A 21,370-nucleotide genomic window follows, 5' to 3' on the forward strand; every position below is an offset into this window, starting at 1 on the left:
TAGAATTGTGGGAGGGTGGCCACTCGGCCCAACCAGGAAGGGACAGCCATTTGAAGCCAGGTGGAGGTTTCGACTCACCAGCTACGCCCACATACTGTAAATGAGTTTTTTTTAAAGCTGAAATATTTCCAGGCAGGATTACAGCGTCAGCACTAACCAGTTTGGCATGAGGGCATTCTCCTTTCCTCGAAACATGATTCCAACATTGGTGGCATGCTGACGTGACGAATAGAAATCTGTGTAATCCCCTAGAAATAAAAAATATAAAATGCAGCACCTTTACTTTATCGACATTTGGAACCATTTCCAGTCTCTGTTACCGTATAATAAAAAAAGGTGCCTCTATGAATCTTTATTTCCCCTGACAGCACAAGTTGTACACTGCCATGTTAGCAGAATAGCCCAGAATACACTTCATAAGCAAATCCTGTCACAACTTTGGGGTCAGCGAGATTCTTGTGCAGAGATAGACTACTCATTGCTCTCTGCTGCCCCCTCACTGTACAAATGAGCAAAGCAACTTCCAAAGGCACACTCGCTGCAGGAGGAACCTTCACTGACCTGGGCAATACAGCAAGTTCCAACAACAGGAAAACACTTGAACAACTTGAAAACTTAGTGCTATTAAGGTTCCCACCTCACATCTAAGTGGGAATGTAGGTGGGGGGCAGGAGGGTTGTAAAGAACTCATTCCCTACAATTACCCTCCCAATTGGGCAGTGGGGCACATCCATCATTGGGTGGAGGAGGAGGAGCACGGTTATGGAAGAGCAGAGTGAAGGGTAAGGGGGTAGTAAAAGAAAAAGGGAATGGAGTAAAACGGGAGGTAGGAAGGAAGTAGAGGGGAAGATGGAGGGGAAGAGGAGAAAAGAGGAGAAGCAACGACTGAGGGGAGATTGATTGGGAAAGGAGGGTGGGACGGAAAGGGCGGGAATGAGGAGAGAAGAGCAGCACACCACCACCTGGTGGTACCCCTCCAAGTCACTCGCCTAACTGACTTGGAATTATATCGGCCATTTCTTCACTATCACTGGGTCACAATCCTGGAACTCCCTCCCTATCAGCATTGTGGGTGTATCAACACCACAGAGACTGCAGTGGTTCAAAAATGCAGCTCACCAGCAACTTCTCAAGGGTAATTAAGGATGGGCAACAAATACTGGCTTGGTGAGCGAATCCCACATTTCATGAATGAGGGAGCGTGGCACGGTGGCACAGTGGTTAGAGCTGCTGCCTCACTGCGCCAGGACCTGGGTTCAATTTCAGCCTTGGGTGACTGTCAGTGCGGAGTCTGCATGTTCACCCCGTGTCCGCGTGGGATTCCTTCAGGTGTTCCGGTTTCCTCTCACAGTCCAAAGATGTGCAGGTTAGATGAATAGGCCATGATAAAGCAAAATTGCCCTTAGTGTCCAGGGATGTGCAGGTTAGGTGGGGTTACAGTGCCGGGGGATTGAGTATAGTGCTCTTGCACAGGGTTGGTGCGGACTTGATGGACTGTACTGTAGGGATTCTATGTTCTGTGAATAAAAATTAATTGAATAACTCAGTAAGAAATGAATGTACAGCATTTACTGTGCCTGTGACTACATTAATCACATTTAACACTTTAACCTAGAGCGTGGTTGAGGGACAAGTTATGAATTTGCCTGCTCAGAATTTACTGAATGGCTCGAATATTCTTCAATAACAGGATGAAGTAGGTAAGAAACGCTGGCCTAGCCAGTGAGGCCCACACGCCATGAACAAATATAGAGAAAGATGGGAGAGGGAGGGAAGGGGCATGGAGGAGGAGAGGGGGTAGTGAGAGCAGGGGAGAGAATCGGGAGTGGAGACGAAGGGGTGGGGAGGAGGGGAGTGGGAGGGGAGAGAAGTGGTGGAGATGAGGGGATAGGGAGGGAGAGTGAGAGGTGGGGAGGAGAGGAGTGGGAGGGGAGAGGGAGGGGGCAAAGAGGAGAAGAGTGGGAGGGTGAAGCAGAGGGTGAAGGGTTGGGGAAGGGGGGAGAATGGGAGGAGCCATGCAGGAGGGATGGGGAGCAAGGGCAGTAGGGAGGGTTGAGGAAGAGGGAGGGGAGAGAAAGGGTGGGTGTGGGGAGGGGAGGGTGTGAATAGGAGGGGCAGGGAGAATGGAAGGGGAGAGTGGAGGGTGCTGGAGAGGAGGGTTGGAGTGGAGATTGAGTGGTGGGGAGAGAAGCGAAGGCGCTGCTATATACTGAGGAATGGTGATTGGATGGGAGTCTGTGGTATTCATTTTTAGGGATGCGTGGGGGTTGGTGAGCCTCAGAAATACTTAGCACAGGGCAGCAGGAGCCAATATGTTCCTGTGGGGAGCGAGCAGCATTGTGCTATCGGTCAATGCACTGGGAAAGGTGGAGAGTGACTGTGCTGTGCCTGTCTCCAGTCTACTGACTGAGGCTCCACAGTGAGAAGGCTGGATTGCTGAGTCCACGGATTTGAACATTTCTCGGATTAGATTAATTGAATGATGGCTTTATCAAAACTCACTTTGATGCTGAGAAAAGAAGCCTCCTCAATAGCTGAGACTTGTCTCTAGCTGCTGAAGTAAGTTGGCACTAAATGCATGGGAATTACACTGTTACTAGGCGACCAGGAGAGTGAACGCCTCTCCTTTTTTCACACATTGCTTAGCCCCTGACATTCGCCGGGGCGGGGGCGGGGGGGGGGGGTATCAGCAGAAAACAAATGTGTGGAGGAGGGAGGAGGTGGATGAAACCAGGAGGCTTACAGCAGCCAGTATGCCAACGCTCATCCCAAAGTCAACAGTGACACAGTCTCGTTCAATCTCAGACATGGAGAGGGATAGAGTCGATTGCCAAATTTTGTAGCTGGGTCTGAATACAGGGGCTTAATAGTGATGATTGGAGGAACCTTTATTAGTGCAAGTGAAAATAGGTCCAACACAAAAAATAAGCATTTTTAAGCGTAGCGTCAAAACACCACCTGTAATGAACCTGATGTCAAATTACTTTTAAAATCTATGGACGCATTTCCAGTTTTCTTGGTAAACAAAAACCAAAACTGCGTTCGAAACCTTTTTAAAATGTACCTTACTCAGGTCCCTGTGCCCGAAAGATGGCTTTATTTTTGGAAATAATGCTGGTTTAGCTCACTGGGCTAAATCGCTGGCTTTTAAAGCAGACCAAGCAGGCCAGCAGCACGGTTCGATTCCCGTACCAGCCTCCCCGGACAGGCGCCGGAATGTGGCGACTAGGGGCTTTTCACAGTAACTTCATTGAAGCCTACTTGTGACAATAAGCGATTTTCATTTCATTTTCAAGTCCTGAGAATGAGTACAATTCACTAGGGGCACACCCGTTTGGTAGATGGGGCCAGCTTCTTCCGATGTTTTTGGAAAGTAGTGGAAAGGATATCAGAAGCTCAAGTTGCACCTGAGCGTAATTTGTGATTAAAATTCCGCAATCTTTTACGGTAACTGCAGGGGATAATGTGTTGGGTAGGCTGGGTCTACGTGGACTGCGTTTGGTGCAGTAGAGAGAGACAGGCTTCCAACACTTGAAAAGATGCAACACGCTTTTATTTAACATCTAACTATATTACATGCTTAACTGTGGGTTGACACTATGCTGACTTGACTGGAGACCTGAGGCTAACCTGACCAGACTTACTGACTACCACATGGTGTTCGTGTTAGTTGCTGCTGACGAGCTCTGACTGTCTCAGAGGCTGGATCCCGAGAGCACGGGAAAACTGGTGCCCTCTGGCTTTATTGTGGTCATGTCCTGTCTGGTGATTGGCTGCTGTTCTCTGTGTACTCACTGGTCATCCCGTGTGTCAATCACTGCCTGTCTGCACTCGATCATATACCTGGATGTATATTATGACAGGGGACAGGCGGCGACTTCCAGTGGCGGCGATGAGCAGTTAAGCCGCACATTCGGCGGCTCCCGCGGAGAACGGACTTTGGGGCTCTTTTCAGGGCCCCCAACGGAGCTGTAGTGGCGAACCCCAACGGGGGAAGAGGGCAGTAGTCGACTCCAACGGTCCCATGGTCCGGACCAGGAGTGGGGCAGAGAAAAAGCCGAAGAAAGCACCTCTGGAAAAACGGGGGCAGGAAGATAAAATGGCGGCCGGCGGAGACCTCGAGGAGCTGAGGAAGTGGGCTCAGGAACAGCAAGCGACTCTGCTGTGCTGCTTCCAGGAGCTGAAGTTGGAGCTGCTGGAGTCCCTGAAGGTAACTAACAGGGAGCTGATGGAGACCCAGACAGCCCAGGGGGCTGCGACCTGGGAGCTGCAGCAGCAGGCCTCCGAAAGGGAGGACGAGGTCGTGGCCGTGGCGGGGAAGGTGGAGATGCACGAGGCGCTCCATAAAAGATGGCAGGAGCGGTTCGAGGAGCTGGATAACCCGTCGAGGAGGAAGAATTTGCGGATCCTGGGCCTCACGGAGGGGCTGGAGGGATCGGACCTAGCGGCCTATGTGGTGATTATGTTAAACTCGCTGATGGGGGCTGGGTCCTTCCAGGGGCCCCTGGAGTTGGAGGGGGCCCACAGAATTCTGGCTAGGAGGCCCAAGCTGAACGAGCCGCCGCGGGCGGTGTTGGTGAGGTTTCATCGCTTCGTGGATCGTGAGTGTGTGCTCCGGTGGGTCAAGAAGGAGCGGAGCAGCAAGTGGGAGAACACGGAGGTGGCGAGGCGGAGGGCCGGGTTTAACCGGACGAAGGCGGTGCTCCACAGACGGAGTGTGAAGTTCGGCATGTTGCAGCCGGCGAGTCTGTGGGTCACCTATAAGGATCGGCACCATTATTTTGAGTCCCCGGAGGAGGCGTGGGCCTTTGTGCAGGCCGAGAAATTGGACTCAAACTGAGGGTCTAGGGTGGGGGATGTTGTATAATACTGTATTTGCATTTGCTTGGTTTAGTGTAAGAAGTGGGTTGGCCTTAGGGTGGGTGGGGTGATGTCGTACTGTTTTTTCTACATGGGTTTTTAAGCAGGGATCGGGTGGACGGGTTCGGGCAGGGGGGTAAACGGGGAGTTCGGGGAGCTGGTGGGGGGGACTGACAATGGGAGTGGCCCTGGAGGAGGCGGGCCCCGGCAGGGCGAAAGCGCGGGCTTTCTGCGGGTTTCCCGCGCTGGGAGATGGTGGGGGCGGGGCCGGGGCTGAGAAGCGCGGGTCGTTGCTGGCTGTTTTCTTTTCCTGCGCAAGAGCGGGGGGAGGGGGGACCCGTTGACGGGCACAATGGAGGAGGGGCAGTCCCATGTGGGGAGGAGCCGAAGGTAGGGCGGGAGTCGCCGGGGTCAGCAGAAGTTAGCTGGCTCACGGGAGTGTTGTGGAGGGAGGGATCCTAGCCTTGGGGGTGGGGTGGGGGGGGGGGGGGTACCGGGTTGCTGTTGAAACGGTCAGGAAGGAGCTGGAGGACGCAGGGGGTGCTGGAGGGGGGGAGTTGCCGCCGTGGGAAACTGGCAGAGCGGGGGACGCTGGCCGGGGGTGGGCAAGGGATGGGGTATGGCTAATCGGCAGGGGAGGGGGCAGGGAGCCCTCGGATCCGGCTGATAACCTGGAATGTGAGGGGGCTGAATGGGCCGGTCAAACGGGTCCAGGTATTTGCGCACCTGAAGGGACTGAAGGCGGATGTGGCCATGCTTCAGGAGACACACCTGAGGGTGGCGGACCAGGTTCGGCTGAGGAAGGGATGGGTGGGCCAAGTATTTCACTCAGGGCTGGATGAGAAGAGTAGGGGGGTGGCGATCCTGGTGGGGAAGAAGGTATCGTTTGAGGCGTTAAATGTGTTGGCTGACAGTGGCGGGAGATATGTGATGGTGAGTGGCAAGCTGCAGGGGGAGCAGGTGGTGTTGGTGAATGTTTACGCCCCAAATTGGGACAATGCGGGGTTTATGCGGCGTATGCTGGGCCGCATTCCGGACCTGGAGGTGGGTGCCTGATCATAGAACATAGAACAGTACTGCACAGAACAGGCCCTTCGGCCCTCGATGTTGTGCCGAGCCATGATCACCCTACTCAAACCCACGTATCCACCCTATACCCGTAACCCAACAACCCCCCCCTTAACCGTACTTTTTTTTTTAGGACACTACGGGCAATTTAGCATGGCCAATCCACCTAACCCGCACATCTTTGGACTGTGGGAGGAAACCGGAGCACCCGGAGGAAACCCACGCACACACGGGGAGGACGTGCAGACTCCGCACAGACAGTGACCCAGCCGGGAATCGAACCTGGGACCCTGGAGCTGTGAAGCATTTATGCTAACCACCATGCTACCGTGCTGCCTCATGGAGGGGGGGACTTCAACACGGTACTGGATCCCCCATTGGATCGATCCAAGTCCCGGACGGGTAGGAGGCCGGCGGCGGCTAAGGTGTTGAGGGGATTCATGGACCAGATGGGGGGGGTGGACCCCTGGAGGTTTGCGAGGCCAAGGGCCAGGGAATACTCGTTTTTCTCCCATGTACATAAGGCCTACTCGAGGATTGATTTTTTTGTCCTGAGCAGGGGGCTGGTTTCGAGGGTGGAGGATGTTGAATACTCCGCCATTGCCATTTCGGATCATGCCCCGCACTGGATGGACCTCGGGCTGGGGGACGAGAGGGACCAACGTCCGCTCTGGCGCTTGGAGGTGGGGCTGCTGGCAGATGAGGAGGTGGCCGGGAGGATTCGGGGGTGTATCGAGAGGTACCTCGAGGCCAATAATAACGGGGAGGTTCGAGTGGGGACAGTCTGGGAGGCATTGAAGGCGGTGATGAGGGGGGAATTGATCTCCATCCGAACCCATAGGGAGAGGGGGGAGCAGAGGGAGAGGGAGAGACTGATAGGGGAGATGGTGCAGGTGGATAGGAGATATGCGGAGGCCCCAGAGGAGGGATTGCTGGGGGAAAGGCGTAGCCTTCAGGCCAGATTTGACCTATTGACTACCAGAAAGGCGGAAGCTCAGTGGAGGAAAGCACAGGGGGCGGTGTATGAATACGGGGAGAAGGCGAGCAGGATGCTGGCACACCAGCTCCGAAAGCGGGACGCGGCCAGGGAGATTGGGGGAGTGACGGATAAGGCTGGGAAGGTGGTGCGGAGGGGAGTAGATGTTAATGGGGTCTTCAGAGACTTCAATGGGGAACTGTACCGGTCGGTGGAGGGGGGTGGAATGGGGCATTTCTTGGACAAGCTGCGATTCCCAAGGGTGGAGGAGGAGGAGGTGGAGGGACTAGGGGTGCCGATCGAGCTGGAGGAGGTGGTCAAAGGGATAGGGAGCATGCAGTCGGGGAAGGCGCCGGGGCCGGACGGGTTTCCGGCAGAATTTTATAAAAGGTATTTGGACCTGTTGGGCCCCCTGCTGGTCCGGACCTTTAACGAGGCAAGGGGGTGGGGGGGGGGGGGGGGGGGGGGGGGGGGGGGGGGGGCTTTTCCCCCAACTATGTCACGGGCGCTGATTTCCTTGACCCTGAAGCGGGACAAGGACCCTCTGCAGTGCGGATCATATAGGCCGATTTCGCTGCTGAACGCCGATGCTAAGCTGCTGGCAAAGATCCTGGCCACTAGAATAAAGGATTGTGTGCCTGGGGTCATCCATGAGGACCAGACGGGGTTTGTGAAGGGAAGGCAGCTGAATACAAACGTACAAAGGCTCCTCAACGTTATTATGATGACGGCTGTGGAAGGGGAGGCGGAGATAATGGTGGCATTGGGTGCGGAGAAGGCCTTTGATAGGGTTGAGTTGAAGTATTTGTGGGAGATGTTGGAGAGGTTTGGGTTTGGGGAGGGCTTTATCCGGTGGGTGAGGCTGCACTACGAGGCCCCGATGGCGAGTGCAGCCACAAATATGAGGAGGTCGGAGTACTTTCGGCTGTACCGGGGGCGAGACAGGGGTGCCCCCTGTCCCCCTTGCTCTTCGCGTTGGCAATTGAGCCCCTGGCCATGGCATTGAGGGAGTCAGGGAACTGGAGGGGCCTGGTGCGGGGTGGGGAGGAGCATCGAGTGTCGCTGTACGCGGACGACCTGTTGCTGTATGTGGCGGACCCAGTGGGGGGGATGCCGGAGGTGATGAGGATTCTTAGTGAATTCGGGGGTTTCTCTGGGTATAAGTTGAACTTGGGCAAGAGTGAGGTGTTTGTGGTACATCCGGGGGATCAAGTGGAGGGGATTGGTAGGCTCCCACTGAAGCAGGCAGGGAAGAGCTTCAGGTACTAGGGGTCCAGGTTGCTGGGAGGCCCTGCACAAGCTCAACCTCACAAGGTTGGTGGAGCAGATGGAGGAGGAGTTTAGGAGGTGGGATATGTTACCGCTGTCACTGGCGGGGAGGGTGCAGTCCGTTAGGATGATGGTGCTCCCAAGGTTTTTGTTCCTGTTCCAGTGCCCCCCCATCCTTATCCCGAAGGCCTTTTTTAGGAGGGTCAACAGGAGTATCACGGGATTTGTGTGGGCGCATGGGACCCCGAGGGTTAGAAGAGTGTTCCTGGAACGTGGCAGGGATAGGGGGGGGCTGGCGTTGCCCAACCTCTGTGGGTACTATTGGGCTGCCAACGCAGCGATGGTGCGTAAGTGGGTAAGGGACGAGGAGGGGGCAGAATGGAAGAGGGTGGAGGCGGCGTCTTGTGTGGGCACGAGCTTGGAGGCGCTAGTAACGGCGCCGTTGCCGCTCCCTCCAACGAGGTATACCACGAGCCCGATGGTGGCGCCTACCCTCAAAGTTTGGGGGCAATGGAGAAGGCACAGGGGAGAAATGGGGGGCTCGATGGAGGCCCCGATACGGGGGAACCATCGGTTTGTCCCAGGGAGCATTGATGGCGGATTTCTGGGCTGGCACAGGGCAGGGGTTAGGAGGTTGAGGGACCTGTTTGTGGAGGGGAGGTTCGCGAGCTTGGGCGAGTTAGAGGGGAAGTTTGGGCTCCCCCCGGGGAACATGTTTCGGTACATGCAGGTTAGAGCGTTGCCAGGCGGCAGATGGAGGGGTTCCCCTTGTTGCCCCCACGTGGGGTACGGGACAGGGTGCTCTCGGGGGTGTGGGTTGGAGGAGGGAGGATTTCGGACATATACCGGGTAATGCAGGAGGTAGACGAGGCCTCGGTGGAGGAACTGAAGGGTAAATGGGAAGAGGAGCTGGGTGAGGAGATTGAGGAGGGGACGTGGGCGGATGCCCTGGAGACAGTGAATTCCTCCTCTTCCTGTGCGAGGCTTCGCCTCATACAGTTCAAGGTGCTGCATAGGGCCCACATGACTGGGTCGAGGATGAGTAGGTTTTTCGGGGACGAGGACAGGTGTGCTAGGTGCTCGGGGAGCCCAGCGAACCACGGCCATATGTTTTGGGCGTGCCCAGCGTTGGGGGAGTTTTGGAAGGGGGTAGCAAGGACGGTGTCGAGGGTGGTGGGATCCAGGGTCGAGCCAGGCTGGGGACTCGCAATTTTTGGGGTGGCAGTGGAGCCGGGAGTGCAGGAGGCGAGTAACCCCTAGTAACCCGGCGGAGGATCTTGCTTCAATGGAAGGATGCGAGGCCCCCAAGTGTCGAGGCCTGGATCAATGATATGGCGGGGCTCATTAAATTGGAGAGGGTGAAATTTGCCCTGAGAGGATCAGTACAGGGGTTTTTCAGGCGGTGGCAGCCTTTTCTGGACTTCCTGGCGGAAAAGTAGGGAAATGGGCCGACAGCAGCAGCAACCCGGGGTGGGGGGGGGGGGGGGGGGGGAGAGGGGGGGGGGGGGGGGGGGGTTTGGATTGGGGGGAGGGAGAACTGTGTACATGGGTCTGTGGGGTGTGGCGGGTGCTATCTCTTTCCCTTTTGTTGTTTGGGTGATCTTTTGTTTTTTTTTCTTTTTCCTTTTGTTTGAAGTTGCTCTTGAAGTTGGGGGGGTATTGTTCTTGGGGTGTTACCACGGTTGTTTGTTAATAGAGTTAAGATGTTTATATTTTGTAAAAATTTCAATAAAAATTATTTTTTAAAAAAATAAAAAAAATGACAGGGGACAGGCCTGAGGAACATTTTTTAAAACTGCAATTTATAAGTTCATCTTGTAGATGCATCACATAGAATCTAGGACATAGAAATAGGCCATTTGGCCCATCAGGTGGCTTCTGTAAGCCTCACAAGCTGCCTCACCGTCAATTGAATTGTAGTTAGAGATCCAACATACCAATGTGTGCAGGGAGATGCATGCTGGCTGAAGACTGGGCCACAAATGCTCTGTAAAAAAGAGTGTTTATAGAATTGTACAATTTTGGCCAGTTCCATTGCTCTCAGAGTCAGAATCTCAGTACATTTGTTTCAGAAATACTGCCCTACATTCAAGTGAAAGCTGGCATGCATAAATAACATGATGGCGATTGGAGATGCCATCTTCTCTCAGTCTGGAGGACTCGAGAAATACTTCACTGGGGTCCACTTGTCAGCTCTTGTACTTCTCAGATTTTGCAAATTTGGAGATTTTACATTTAGTTCCCTCATCTAAATCATTAATATACATTGTGAATAGCTGGGGTCCCAACACTGAAGCCTACGGTGCCCCACTAGCCACTGCCTGGCGCATGGAAAAAGACCCTTTCCTACTCTTTATTTCCTGTCTGCCAACCACTTTTCTATCCATCTCAATATACTACCCTCAATCCCATGCTTTTTAATTTTACACGCTAATCTCTGACGTGGCACTTAGCTGGGGAACAAGCACCGACGCTTGCGATGCTCCAGTAGTCATAGCCTGCCAACCTGAGAATGACCCGTTTATTCCTCCTCTTTGTTTTCTCTCTGTTAACCAATCCTCAATCCAGGCCAGTATATTTCCTTCAACCCCAGGCGTTCTAATTTTGTTTACTAACCTCCTGTGTCGGAACTTATCGAAAGCCTTCTGAAAGTCCAAATAAACCACATCCACATCAACTCTACCAGTTACATCCTCGAAGAATTCCAGTAGATTTGTCAAGCATGATTTCCCTTTTATAAATCCATGCTGATCCTGCCACTGTTTTCCAAGTGCTGTGCTATAAAATCTTTACCATGGACTCTAACAATTCCCCCACTGACATCAGGCTGACTGGTCAATAATTCCCTGTTTTCTCTCCACCTCCCTTTTTAAATAATGTGGTTATATTAACTATCCTCCAATCGATAGGAACTGTTCCAGAGTCTATCGAATCTTGGAAGATGACCACCAATGCATCCACTATTTCTAGGGCCACTTCATTCAGTACTCTGGGATGTAGAATACCAGGCCCTGGGGATTTTTTGGCCTTCAATCCCAACATTCTCCCCAACACCATTTCCCTGCGAATATTGATTTTCTTCAGTTCCTCCTTCTCACTAAACCCTGCGTTCCCCAACATTTCTGCCACGTTATTTATGTCCTCATTTGTGAAGGCAGATACAAATTATGTGTTTAGTTGGTCAGCCATTTTTTTGGTCCCTACTATAAATTCCTCTGTTTCCTGTGAGGGATATTTGTCTCCACCAATCTTTTTCTCTTCGCATACCTATTGAAACTTTTATGTTCCCCACAATTAATCCCTTTGACCTCCTTTGCTGAATTCTAAACTGCTCCCAATCCTCAGGTCTGTATTTTCTGCTGGCCAATTTGTATGCCTCTTACTTGAATTTTTCCCATTTTACTTTTGCACCAGATAGGAATGAACAATTGTTTCACTTCACCCATGCACAATTTGAATGTTTGCCATTGCCTTTCCCCTGTCATCCCTTTAAGCAACATTCCCCAATCCATCAGAGCTAACTCTGGTCCCATATCATCATAGTTTCCTTTATTTAGATTCAGGACTCTGGCCTCAGAGTGAATTTTGTCACTCTCCATCTTGATGAAGAATTCCAACATATTATCGTCGCTCAACCCCAAAGGGCCACGCACAACTAGATAGCCAATGATTCCTTTCTCATTGCTCACTGCAATTGTTGGTCCCACCCTTTTTCTTGATTGGAACATGTTGACCTGTACTCTCGCAGTTTCCTTCTTGAATGAGTCCCACTGTTCTGTCACAGATTTACTTAAAGATGTCTGCTCCCAGTCCCCCTTGGCCAAATCATATCTGATCTTATTAAAATCGGCCTTCTCCTAGTTTAGAACTTTGATTTCAGGCCCATCTTTTCCTTTTCCATAACGATCTTGAATCTAATGGTGTTATGATCACTGTCTGTAAAATGCTCCTCGCTGATACTTCAACTACTTACCTGGCTTTGTTACCTACAATTAAATCCAGGACCGCCCCCGTTCTTGTAGGACCTTCTACGCACTGGCTTAAAAAGTTCTCATGGTGAACTTTAAGAATTCTGCTCCCTCTAAACCTTTCACACTATGACTACCCCAGTTAATGTTGGGGAAGTTGAAATCCCCCACTATCACTACTCTATTACGTTTACACTTCTCTAAATATGCCTACGTATCTGCTCTTCTATTTCTCTCGAACTGTCAGGGGGCCTATAGAACATTCCCAGCAATGTGACTGCTCCTTTTTGTTTACCCATAAGGCTTCATTTGAAGAACCTTCTGAGGTGTCGTCCCTCCTTACTGCTGTAATTAATTCCCTGATCAAAATCACAACACCCCCTCCTCTTTTACCTCTCTCTCTGAAGATCTCACCTGAAGATCCCATATCCTGGAATATTGATCTGCCAGTCCTGCCCCTCTCTCATCACAAAATTTGCAGTGCAGAAGGAGGCCCTTCAGCCCATCGGGTCTGCACCAGCCCTGGAAAGTGCACCCTACTTAAGCCCACACCTCGACCCTATCCCCGTAATCCCATCCAACCGTTTTGGACACTAAGGGCAATTTAGCATGGCCAATCTACCTAATCTGCACATCTTTGGACGGTGGGAGGAAACCAGAGCACTTGGAACAAACCCACGCAGACATGGGGAGAACGTGCAAACTCCGCATAGACACTGACCCAAGCCGGGAATCGAACCTGGGACCCTGGAGCTGTAAAACAACAGTGCTAATCACTGTGCTACCTGCCTCTCAACCATGTCTGTGACAGCAATGACATCATACCCCCATGTTTTAATTTGTGCCCTCAACTCATCTGCTTTGTTCGTCAGACTCCTTGCATTAAAATAAATATCATCCAATCTTGCCAAACTCGTTTGTGTCATCAGCCCACAGGTGCATCCGGGAGGTGACGAATGCTCTGTATGCCCGGGCATCAGACTATTTTACTTTCAAGCTGGACCAGGCCCATCAAGATGCCCGGGCTGCAGGTTTTGCTGCCATCGCTGGGATGCCCCAGATCCAGAGGACGATCAATGCACACAAGCACCAAAGCATCAGGGAGTGCCCTATATTAACAGGAAGGGGTCCCACTCCCTTAATGTTTAAGACCACCGCCTCAGAATCACGTACATGTGTGTCCGCCACCCTGGGAGCGTGCATGACAGCTACCTCCAGGGGCACTCAGAGATCCTCGGTGTCTTCGAGGACCATCCCAGGATGATGGGTTGGCTCATGGGGAACAAGGGATACCTACTGAGGACATGGCTGATGACGATGGTGCGGAAGCCTGAGACTGAGGCAGAGGCCCACGTTTCCACCGTACATTGAGCGGTGCATCGGGCTACTCAAGATGTGGCTCCAGTGCCTGGACTGTTCTGGCGGTGCCCCGCAGTACATCTCCTAGAGGGCCTGCTGCTTTGTGATGGTCTGCTGTGCCCCCCACAACCTGGCACAGCAGCAGAATGACATGCTGGAGGAGGAGGAGGCGGAGGGACATGCGGCCTCATTTGAAGAGGAGGATGTGGTGGACCAGGAGGGGCTGGAGGATGAGCCCTAGGAGGAGCTGGGTCAGAGGCAAGGGTGTGGCATGCCAGGATCATGAGGGAGGCCCTCATCATCTTCCATTTCTCCTGGGACAAGGCTGTGTGCGTCAGCTCAAAACCCCCCTCATCCAATTTCCCTCCCCCTTCCCATTTCCCATCCTCCCCCCATTCCCCTCACCCCTTCCCATCATTTCCCTCCCCATCACATTCCCCACTCCTCCTCCCCTATCACACCACCCCCTCCCTGACCAACCCTGCTCCACCCGCCAAGTGTCTGTGTAACATCACCCCAGGATGATGGACTATGTTGGCCCTGTCAGGGGCAGGAGAGTGATGACCACTCGCTGTGAGATAAGCTCTGGGGAGGGGTACTATCTGGCAGGTTGGGTCCACGCGCAGCCGGCGCCATGTTGTGCGGCGCGACCGCTGCAGGTCGTCGCCGTGCGTATGCACAGCCACAGACCCGGCAATTCCCCTGCCGTTTATATCGGAAAGGCCGTGGTGCGGCTACTCGCCCCTCATCGGTCGGAGCATCAGTGCGGGGGCGGCACCAACTTTTTCGGCGTAAAATCAGACACTTTCTCTGGACATAGCCTCAAAATCGGAGAATCCAGCCCATAGTCTCCAAAACAGAGAATCCAGCCCTGACATATCCTGCTATTTCTGCTCTTACTAGCACATGGCACTGATAGTAATCCTGAAAACACTATCATGAGGTCCTACTATTCAACTTATTTCCCAACTCCCTATATTCTGTTTTAAGGACCTAATCCTTTTTTTAAACTATGTCATGATACCGATGGGTACCACAACCACTAGCTGTTCACCCTCCTCCTCCAGAACGTCCTATAACGGCTCCGAGACATCTTTGACGCCAGTACCAGGGAGGCAACATACCATGCTGGAGTTGCGTTTGTGGCTATCTGTTTTGGGAAGTGTGGTGGAGGCAGGTTAAGTCGAGGCATTCAAGGGGGAATTAGATAATTACTTGAACAGAAACAATATTCAGAGGTACGGGGAGAAGACAGGGGAATGGCACTCAGTCAGTATGCTCGCGTGGAGAGCTGGTGCAGACACAATGGGCCAAATGGCCTCCTTCTGCACCGTATCAATTCTGTGATTCTGTTAATTTACCCGTTCTAACCGACCGCTTTGACCAGGATTTTGGTCAACTGTCCTCATGCCTTTCCCTAGTGTAAACTTTTGTGTGACAATGTTCCTTTGCATTTTGCTACGTTAAAGGCACTCTCTAAAGACAAGTTGTTGTTGTAAGGATTGATGTTGGGAGTGTTTTTCTTCTGAAATGACACATTGCCCTGGAGTAACCGACCAACTGACCAATCAGTATGCCCTTCAGCAAAGTGCATATTCTTGTCAATTAATACTCATGCAGCTGACTCAACCCTAAATTAAAAGTATTAATTTCAACATTTCCGTGCAAAAGTTCTTACTTTTTCCTCAGTCCTTTGTTATCCCGTAGCGTTGATTCATCAGCTGACAGGAATTGCTGGAGAAAGGCTCGAGCTTCCTTCCAGGCCTTGCGGCCAAGGGCCATGAAGGAGTTAAGGGTCGGCTGCGAGACACACAGTGGCAAATTTTGAAAACCATTAATTTCACAACTCGCAGTACATGGCAGACACAAGATTGGCAGAATAGCCTACATCTGGCATGCATCAGTCTTTGACTCTAACTCACATTTTCGTTGCAAGTAACTAGAAACCAAGGGGCTGGTTTAGCTCACCAGGCTAAATCGCTGGCTGATCAAGCAGGCCAGCAGCACGGTTCGATTCCCATACCAGCCTCCCCGGACAGGCGCCAGAATGTGGTGACTAGGGCCTTTTCACAGTAACTTAATTGAAGCCTACTCGTGACAATAAGCGATTTTCATTTTTTCATTTCATTAATTCAGTTACATTTTTCTAGTCATACAGAAGCAGTCTTTCCATTTTTACAAACCTTGGGAACCAAATGGCAGACCTTGTGTGTGCTGGATGTTTCATTGCGCTCCAGACACAGGGCCGCATTCTCTGTTTCTGAGACTAAGTGTTGACACCAGGGCAGGATTCGTGGACCTCTACGACAGCAAAACTGATGCCACACCTGGATCGATTCAATGACCTTTAAGGGGCTAGCAAGCGCTACGTGGAACACAATCAATTCCAATGATAAACGGTGCGGTATTCTCCGGATTTGCGATTGGCACGCAGGAGGCTCACAAGCTGCAGCCGCATTTACACACTTCACTCCCCACACACACCATCCCAGCTAACAAGATGGCAGCGAGGATACTGGCATCCTGTTTCACGGACGGCGAGCACAAGACCCTGCTAGATGCCGTGGAGGAGAGGCGGGTGACCCTGTACCCCGGCCCAGGAAGGAGGCTGCCAGCTGTCGCCGTGCCTGGATGCAGGTGGCAGAGGTAGCCAGCGCCGTAAGCAACTCCGTCCGGACCGGCAGTGCAGGAAGAAACTATATGACCTCCTCAGGGCGGCCAAGGTGAGTCGGCAGCACTGTGCCCCTGGCACCAACCCCCGTCCCACACATCCATAACCCCAGCCCACTCACATCTGGAGGGCGACCGAACCCCCAACCTTGCACCACATGCCGGCACCTACACCAGCTGTCATGGCCAGGTACTCTGCTACTGACGACTGATGCCACCAGCTACCACCCCCTGGCCTGCATGCATCCGTCTGTCTAGAGTGGGAGAAGACTGGAAGGGGACTGTCAGACCTGCGGCCCCTCACCGCAGCAGAGCAGAGGGCCCTGAACGTGGTCGGCGGGCCCAAAGAAAGGGCAGTCACCAAAGTGGAGGTTGGAATCGGGCGAGGAAGTGAGAACCAGCTGAGTTGCAGTTCCCCATGACAAGTGTGTCACCATCCCAATACACACTCACACCAGCCTCGCACCCACCATCCCCATGCCAACCTCACACACACACTCGCCCCACCACCACCACCACCCCTACTCCCCCCCCCCCCCCCCCCCAAACACAAGCCCCTTCCCAACCCACCCCCACCAACCCCACTCCCCCCCCGGTTCACAGTCTAATCGTGCGTCTTGTGTTTTGTAGGAGCTACTGGTGATGTGTCCCCCACACCCAACCCCAGCCACAGCCAGAACCCCATGTGCTGACCATAGGATGATACAGACACGGACAGGATCCATCAACCCGAATCCCAGCACATCCCGAAGCTCGTGTCTGTGGATGACACAGATCGTGTATTGCTCGAAAGTATGCTACTCGAGTCTGTCTCTAATTATCTCTCTTTACCTACCGCAACTAAAGGTGGAACAAAGAGCCCACTTAATAAGAACCCCATTGAGTACCTTCTTCCCGGATTGGAGGCCAGATGTGAACGGTGCCAACTCCTCCTCATGGGCCACATTATTTTTGGGGAGTGGAGGCCGGGCAAGATGGAGCAAGCATTGGGCCTATAGACTGGGGATGCTGTCATACTCGGCTGTCTCACACCATATCCATCCACCACATCCACCATATCCACACCATATCCATATCCATCTATAGCTATCTCCTCCTTTAAAACCCCCTTGCAATGCCCAGCTTTGATCAACGTTTTGGTCATTTGTCCTATCCTTTTCTGTGACTGTCGATTCTCTTCGGAAATCCCTCCGAGAAACAGCTCGGGATAATGCTGCTGTTGTTAGACTGATAGTTTCCGCCAGGGAGGCCTTGGATCTAACTTGACCTTGGCTTATGGAAATATTCAATTGTGGTAGATGCTGACAGTCCTTTGGTGCCAACACTTTCAATGCAGAATAGTGCCAAGGAATTGTCACAGCGGCCAGCACGGTGGCTCAGTGGGTTAGCCCTGTTGCCTCACGGCGCCGAGGTCCGAGGTTCGATCCCGGCTCTGGGTCACTGTCCATGTGGAGTTTGCACATTCTCCCCGTGTTTGCGTGGGTTTCGCCCCCACAAGCCGAAGATGTGCAGGCTGGGTGGGTTGGCCACGCTAAATTGCCCCTTAATTGGAAAAAATTAATTGTGTACTCTTAAATTTATTTTTAAAAAGTAATTGTCACAGAATTCCTATAGTGCAGAAGGAAGCCATTCGGCCCTTCAAGTCTGCATAAAACCCTTCGAAAGAGCACTCTACCCATGTCCACTCACCCCTCCATCCAGCCCTATTCCCATAACCTAACCCGCACATGCCTGGGGCAATTTATCATGGCCAATCCACCTAACCCGTACATCTTTGGACTGTGGGAGGAAACCGGAGCACCCGGAGGAAACCCATGCAGACACGGGGAGGATGTACAAACTCGATACAGACAGTGACCCAAAGCCGGAATTAAATCTGGGTCCCTGGTGCTGTGAGGCAGCAGTGCTAACCACTAACACTATGCCACCTCCGGAACGTAAATATATCTTCAGCCGCAATCTCTACAAGCACTGATTCAGCATTGTCTAACCGCATCAGGTCTCCAGCATTGAGCAATGTGGAGTCTTTGGCCGGCAGTCTGGTCAGTATCTCCTGACTGGGTGTAGCTGAAGATCATAGGTTACTCAAGGGCCGAGTGAAATGTGGCGACTTGCCCCAGCATGATATGACAGCAAGTAATTTAAGCAACGAAGGTATAGTTGGCGGCCATGAATAGGATGAATTCATGTAAAACATTTGGACAGATGCTGGTTTCGACCAACTGACCCACCGTCTGTGTCAGGCTGGAGGATGAAGCTGCCCACCAGATAGTGTGACCCCAAACACTGACCTCCATCACACTGAGATCAGCTCCTTACGTCGCTCTCTCCAATCTTAGATACTTGTTAATGAAATAAATGATAAATTACCTGAAGATAACTGTCCATTTGTTAGTCTGTGTTACATCACACTCTGTAATGTTCTAAATTAATATATGTAATATTTATGCTTTCTTTTTTTTTTTTAATTTTGGATTACCCAATTATTTTTCCAATTAAGGGGCAATTTAGCGTGGCCAATCCACCTACTCTGCACATTTTTGGGTTGTGGGGGTGAAACCCACGCAGACACGGGGAGAATGTGCAAACTCCACACGGACAGTGACCCAGAGCCAGGATCGAACCTGGGACCTCAGTGCCGTGAGGCGGTTGTGCTAACCACTAGGCCACCGTGCTGCTCTACATTTATGCTTTCTAAGGTGTTGGCCATGACAGGAGTGGCATTTTCACCATGATGGGAATTGTCTCTTTCTCCAGGCTTGAACACAAAGTCCAGGTTGCCGATCCAGGTACTGATGGAATGTCTTTCAGCTGAGACCTTCAAAGTGAGGCCCTATCCGACCCCTTGAAAAGATCCAAACTTCTCCGCCAGGGCCCTGTGTTGTGGGCCAGGGTTTGGAGAACCCCAAAGTGTATCATGGAGTTCACCTGACCCACACCGTTTAATAGACTGTGGTATGGGGAGCACACGGCCCACTCTACAGGTGTGGTACAGCAGAAATGGAAAAGTATTTTTTAAAGCAAAACAATGTTTATTCTATGAACTCAAATTAACCTGTTAAAACATACAGTGAACATCTTAGCAACCATTAATTCAAATACAACCCCCAAAGACTACAACACTAAGTAATCCTTTAAGCTTTCCTTTTAACATCCATGCGACTTAAAACAACTTTTACCAGAAGCACATCAGGTTAAAGTCACTACAGTTGCTAGTTTTAAATCACCAGGATTGATTTACAGTCTTTAGATTCTAGAAAGAGATTCATACACCTTCTGGCTGTGACTGCAGCTATCCAGCTTTGAAAACGAATCTAAAACACACCCTGCAGCAAACAGCCAAAAGATGTGCAGGTTAGGTGGATTGGCCACGCTAAATTACCCCTTAATTGGAAAAATTAATTGGGTACTCTAAATGTACCAAACAAGGAGTAGCTCCGTAATTACTAAGGTTTTAAATGGGCTCAGAGGGACTAGAAAAGGCTTCACAGTCAGAAACAAACAGCCACTAATCCCAGAAACTGGTGTAGGTTACCTGGGCAAATACATCCTGATGTTTGGAGAGCGCCGATCCAGTGAAGAGATGTTTAACAATGCTGAGGTCTAAGATCTGATCTCCAATGGCAACGCCAATTCTATGGGTAGGCTGGAAGGAGAAAAATGAAGCACAGGTCAATCAAAAATGGACCTCGATACGTACTGAAAGGGAGGTTTGAGAATTCTTGTTTGAGGGCTAGCCCTGGGACAGGTACAATACCTGCCACTTTCTGTATCTTAATTCACACTATTCTCCAGCTGGTTTAGCTCAGTTGGCTGGACGGCTGGTTTGTGATGTAGAGCGAGGCTATCAGCGTGAGTTCAATTCCCAGCTGAGGTTATTCATGAAGGCCCCTCCTTCTCAACCTTGCCCCTCGGCTGAGTTGCGGTGATCCTCAGGTTAAATCACCACCAGTCAACTCTCCCCCTCAAAGGGGAAAGCAGCTTGTGGTCATCTGGGACTATGGCCAATTTACCTTTACTTACTTTCTCTATTAAACACGTTTCTGCTGTGGAACATTTTACACATTCACTTGAAGACTCCTCTCCGCCATTCAGTACAAGAAGTCCCGTGCATAGCCTGTGCTGAATTAGTCACTAGCAGACATATTTGTAACGCTCCCCACAATATCTTAAAAAAGAAAAACAGAGAATGGGACCCAGAACTTGTGATCACAATCCAATGACCCTGCTCAAAAGTACAAGCTTAAAGGCTTGATAGGACAGGATTAGACAGGTGGCACCAGTGAGGCAGTGATAAGCCAAGAGGACTGGTCTAGGTGTGATTTTACACTGGTGTCTCAATAGGCCCAAAGCACCCAGTGAATGACCAATGAGCGTTGCTTAGTTACTGTTACCAATAGCCATTAAATAAAGGCAGGAAGGGTGTGGCTGCATGTATGGGGAGCACAAGTTCAAACTGGCAAAAGGTCCTTCTGTCAGAGTGTTTTTGTTAATACAAGTTTGGAATTACACTTGGAAATATAAAACCTTGCAACCATTTGGATGTTATGATCTTTCTCGATAGTGGAACCACGAGAGGTGAAATGATCCTCTCGTTTGTATTGATCCGATATTGTAGAGTGTTCTGAAGGGGCCCTTCGTAAACTTATGCAATTTCACCAATATTATTGAGGCAATATTAAACATCTAACCCAGGATATACTAATTAATGAATAAATTAATCAATCCAGGACCTGGGTTTGAAGGAGAGCACATGATTGAATTACTAAAGCTGACTGAACACAGAGGACAGATACTACATACAGTTGACAAGGCAGTCATTTTCAAAAACAAGGTCACGATGGGTGTCGAGAGGGTCGCGGGGTCATCGGTTGCGGCATTCCCAATTGTGGGAAGAAGTGCCCAGCGGCCGCGACCGGCTTTTTAAAATGCCAGTCGTGACCAGCTTTCAGAATTCCAGCCATCCAGGGGGCAGCACGGTGGCGCAGTGGTTAGCCCTGCTGCCTCACGGCGCCGAGGTCCCAGGTTCGATCCCGGCTCTGGGTCACTGTCCGTGTGGAGTTTGCACATTCTCCCCGTGTTTGCGTGGGTTTCCCCCCCCACAACCTAAAGATGTGCAGGATAGGTGGATTGGCCATATTAAATTGCTCCATAATTGGAAAAATGAATTGAGTATTCTAAATTTTTGTAAAAAGAATGC

At 51.4% G+C, this 21,370-nt stretch overlaps 1 protein-coding gene across 1 annotated transcript in view; it reads right to left on the reverse strand.

Moving 5' to 3' along the window:
- Positions 1-21,370, reverse strand: part of fah (fumarylacetoacetate hydrolase (fumarylacetoacetase)) — a 72,841-nt gene that overhangs the window by 45,264 nt on the left and 6,207 nt on the right. Inside the window, exons 2-5 of the mRNA XM_038813707.1 lie at positions 19,706-19,816; positions 15,179-15,300; positions 10,111-10,160; positions 158-248 (exon numbers count right to left, since the gene is read on the reverse strand). Of these exons, the coding sequence (XP_038669635.1) occupies positions 158-248; positions 10,111-10,160; positions 15,179-15,300; positions 19,706-19,816 (374 nt within the window). The remainder of the gene's footprint in view (positions 1-157; positions 249-10,110; positions 10,161-15,178; positions 15,301-19,705; positions 19,817-21,370) is intronic.

This window comes from Scyliorhinus canicula, chromosome 12, assembly GCF_902713615.1.
Source record: "Scyliorhinus canicula chromosome 12, sScyCan1.1, whole genome shotgun sequence".
In the NCBI taxonomy this organism is placed as follows: Eukaryota; Metazoa; Chordata; class Chondrichthyes; order Carcharhiniformes; family Scyliorhinidae; genus Scyliorhinus; species Scyliorhinus canicula.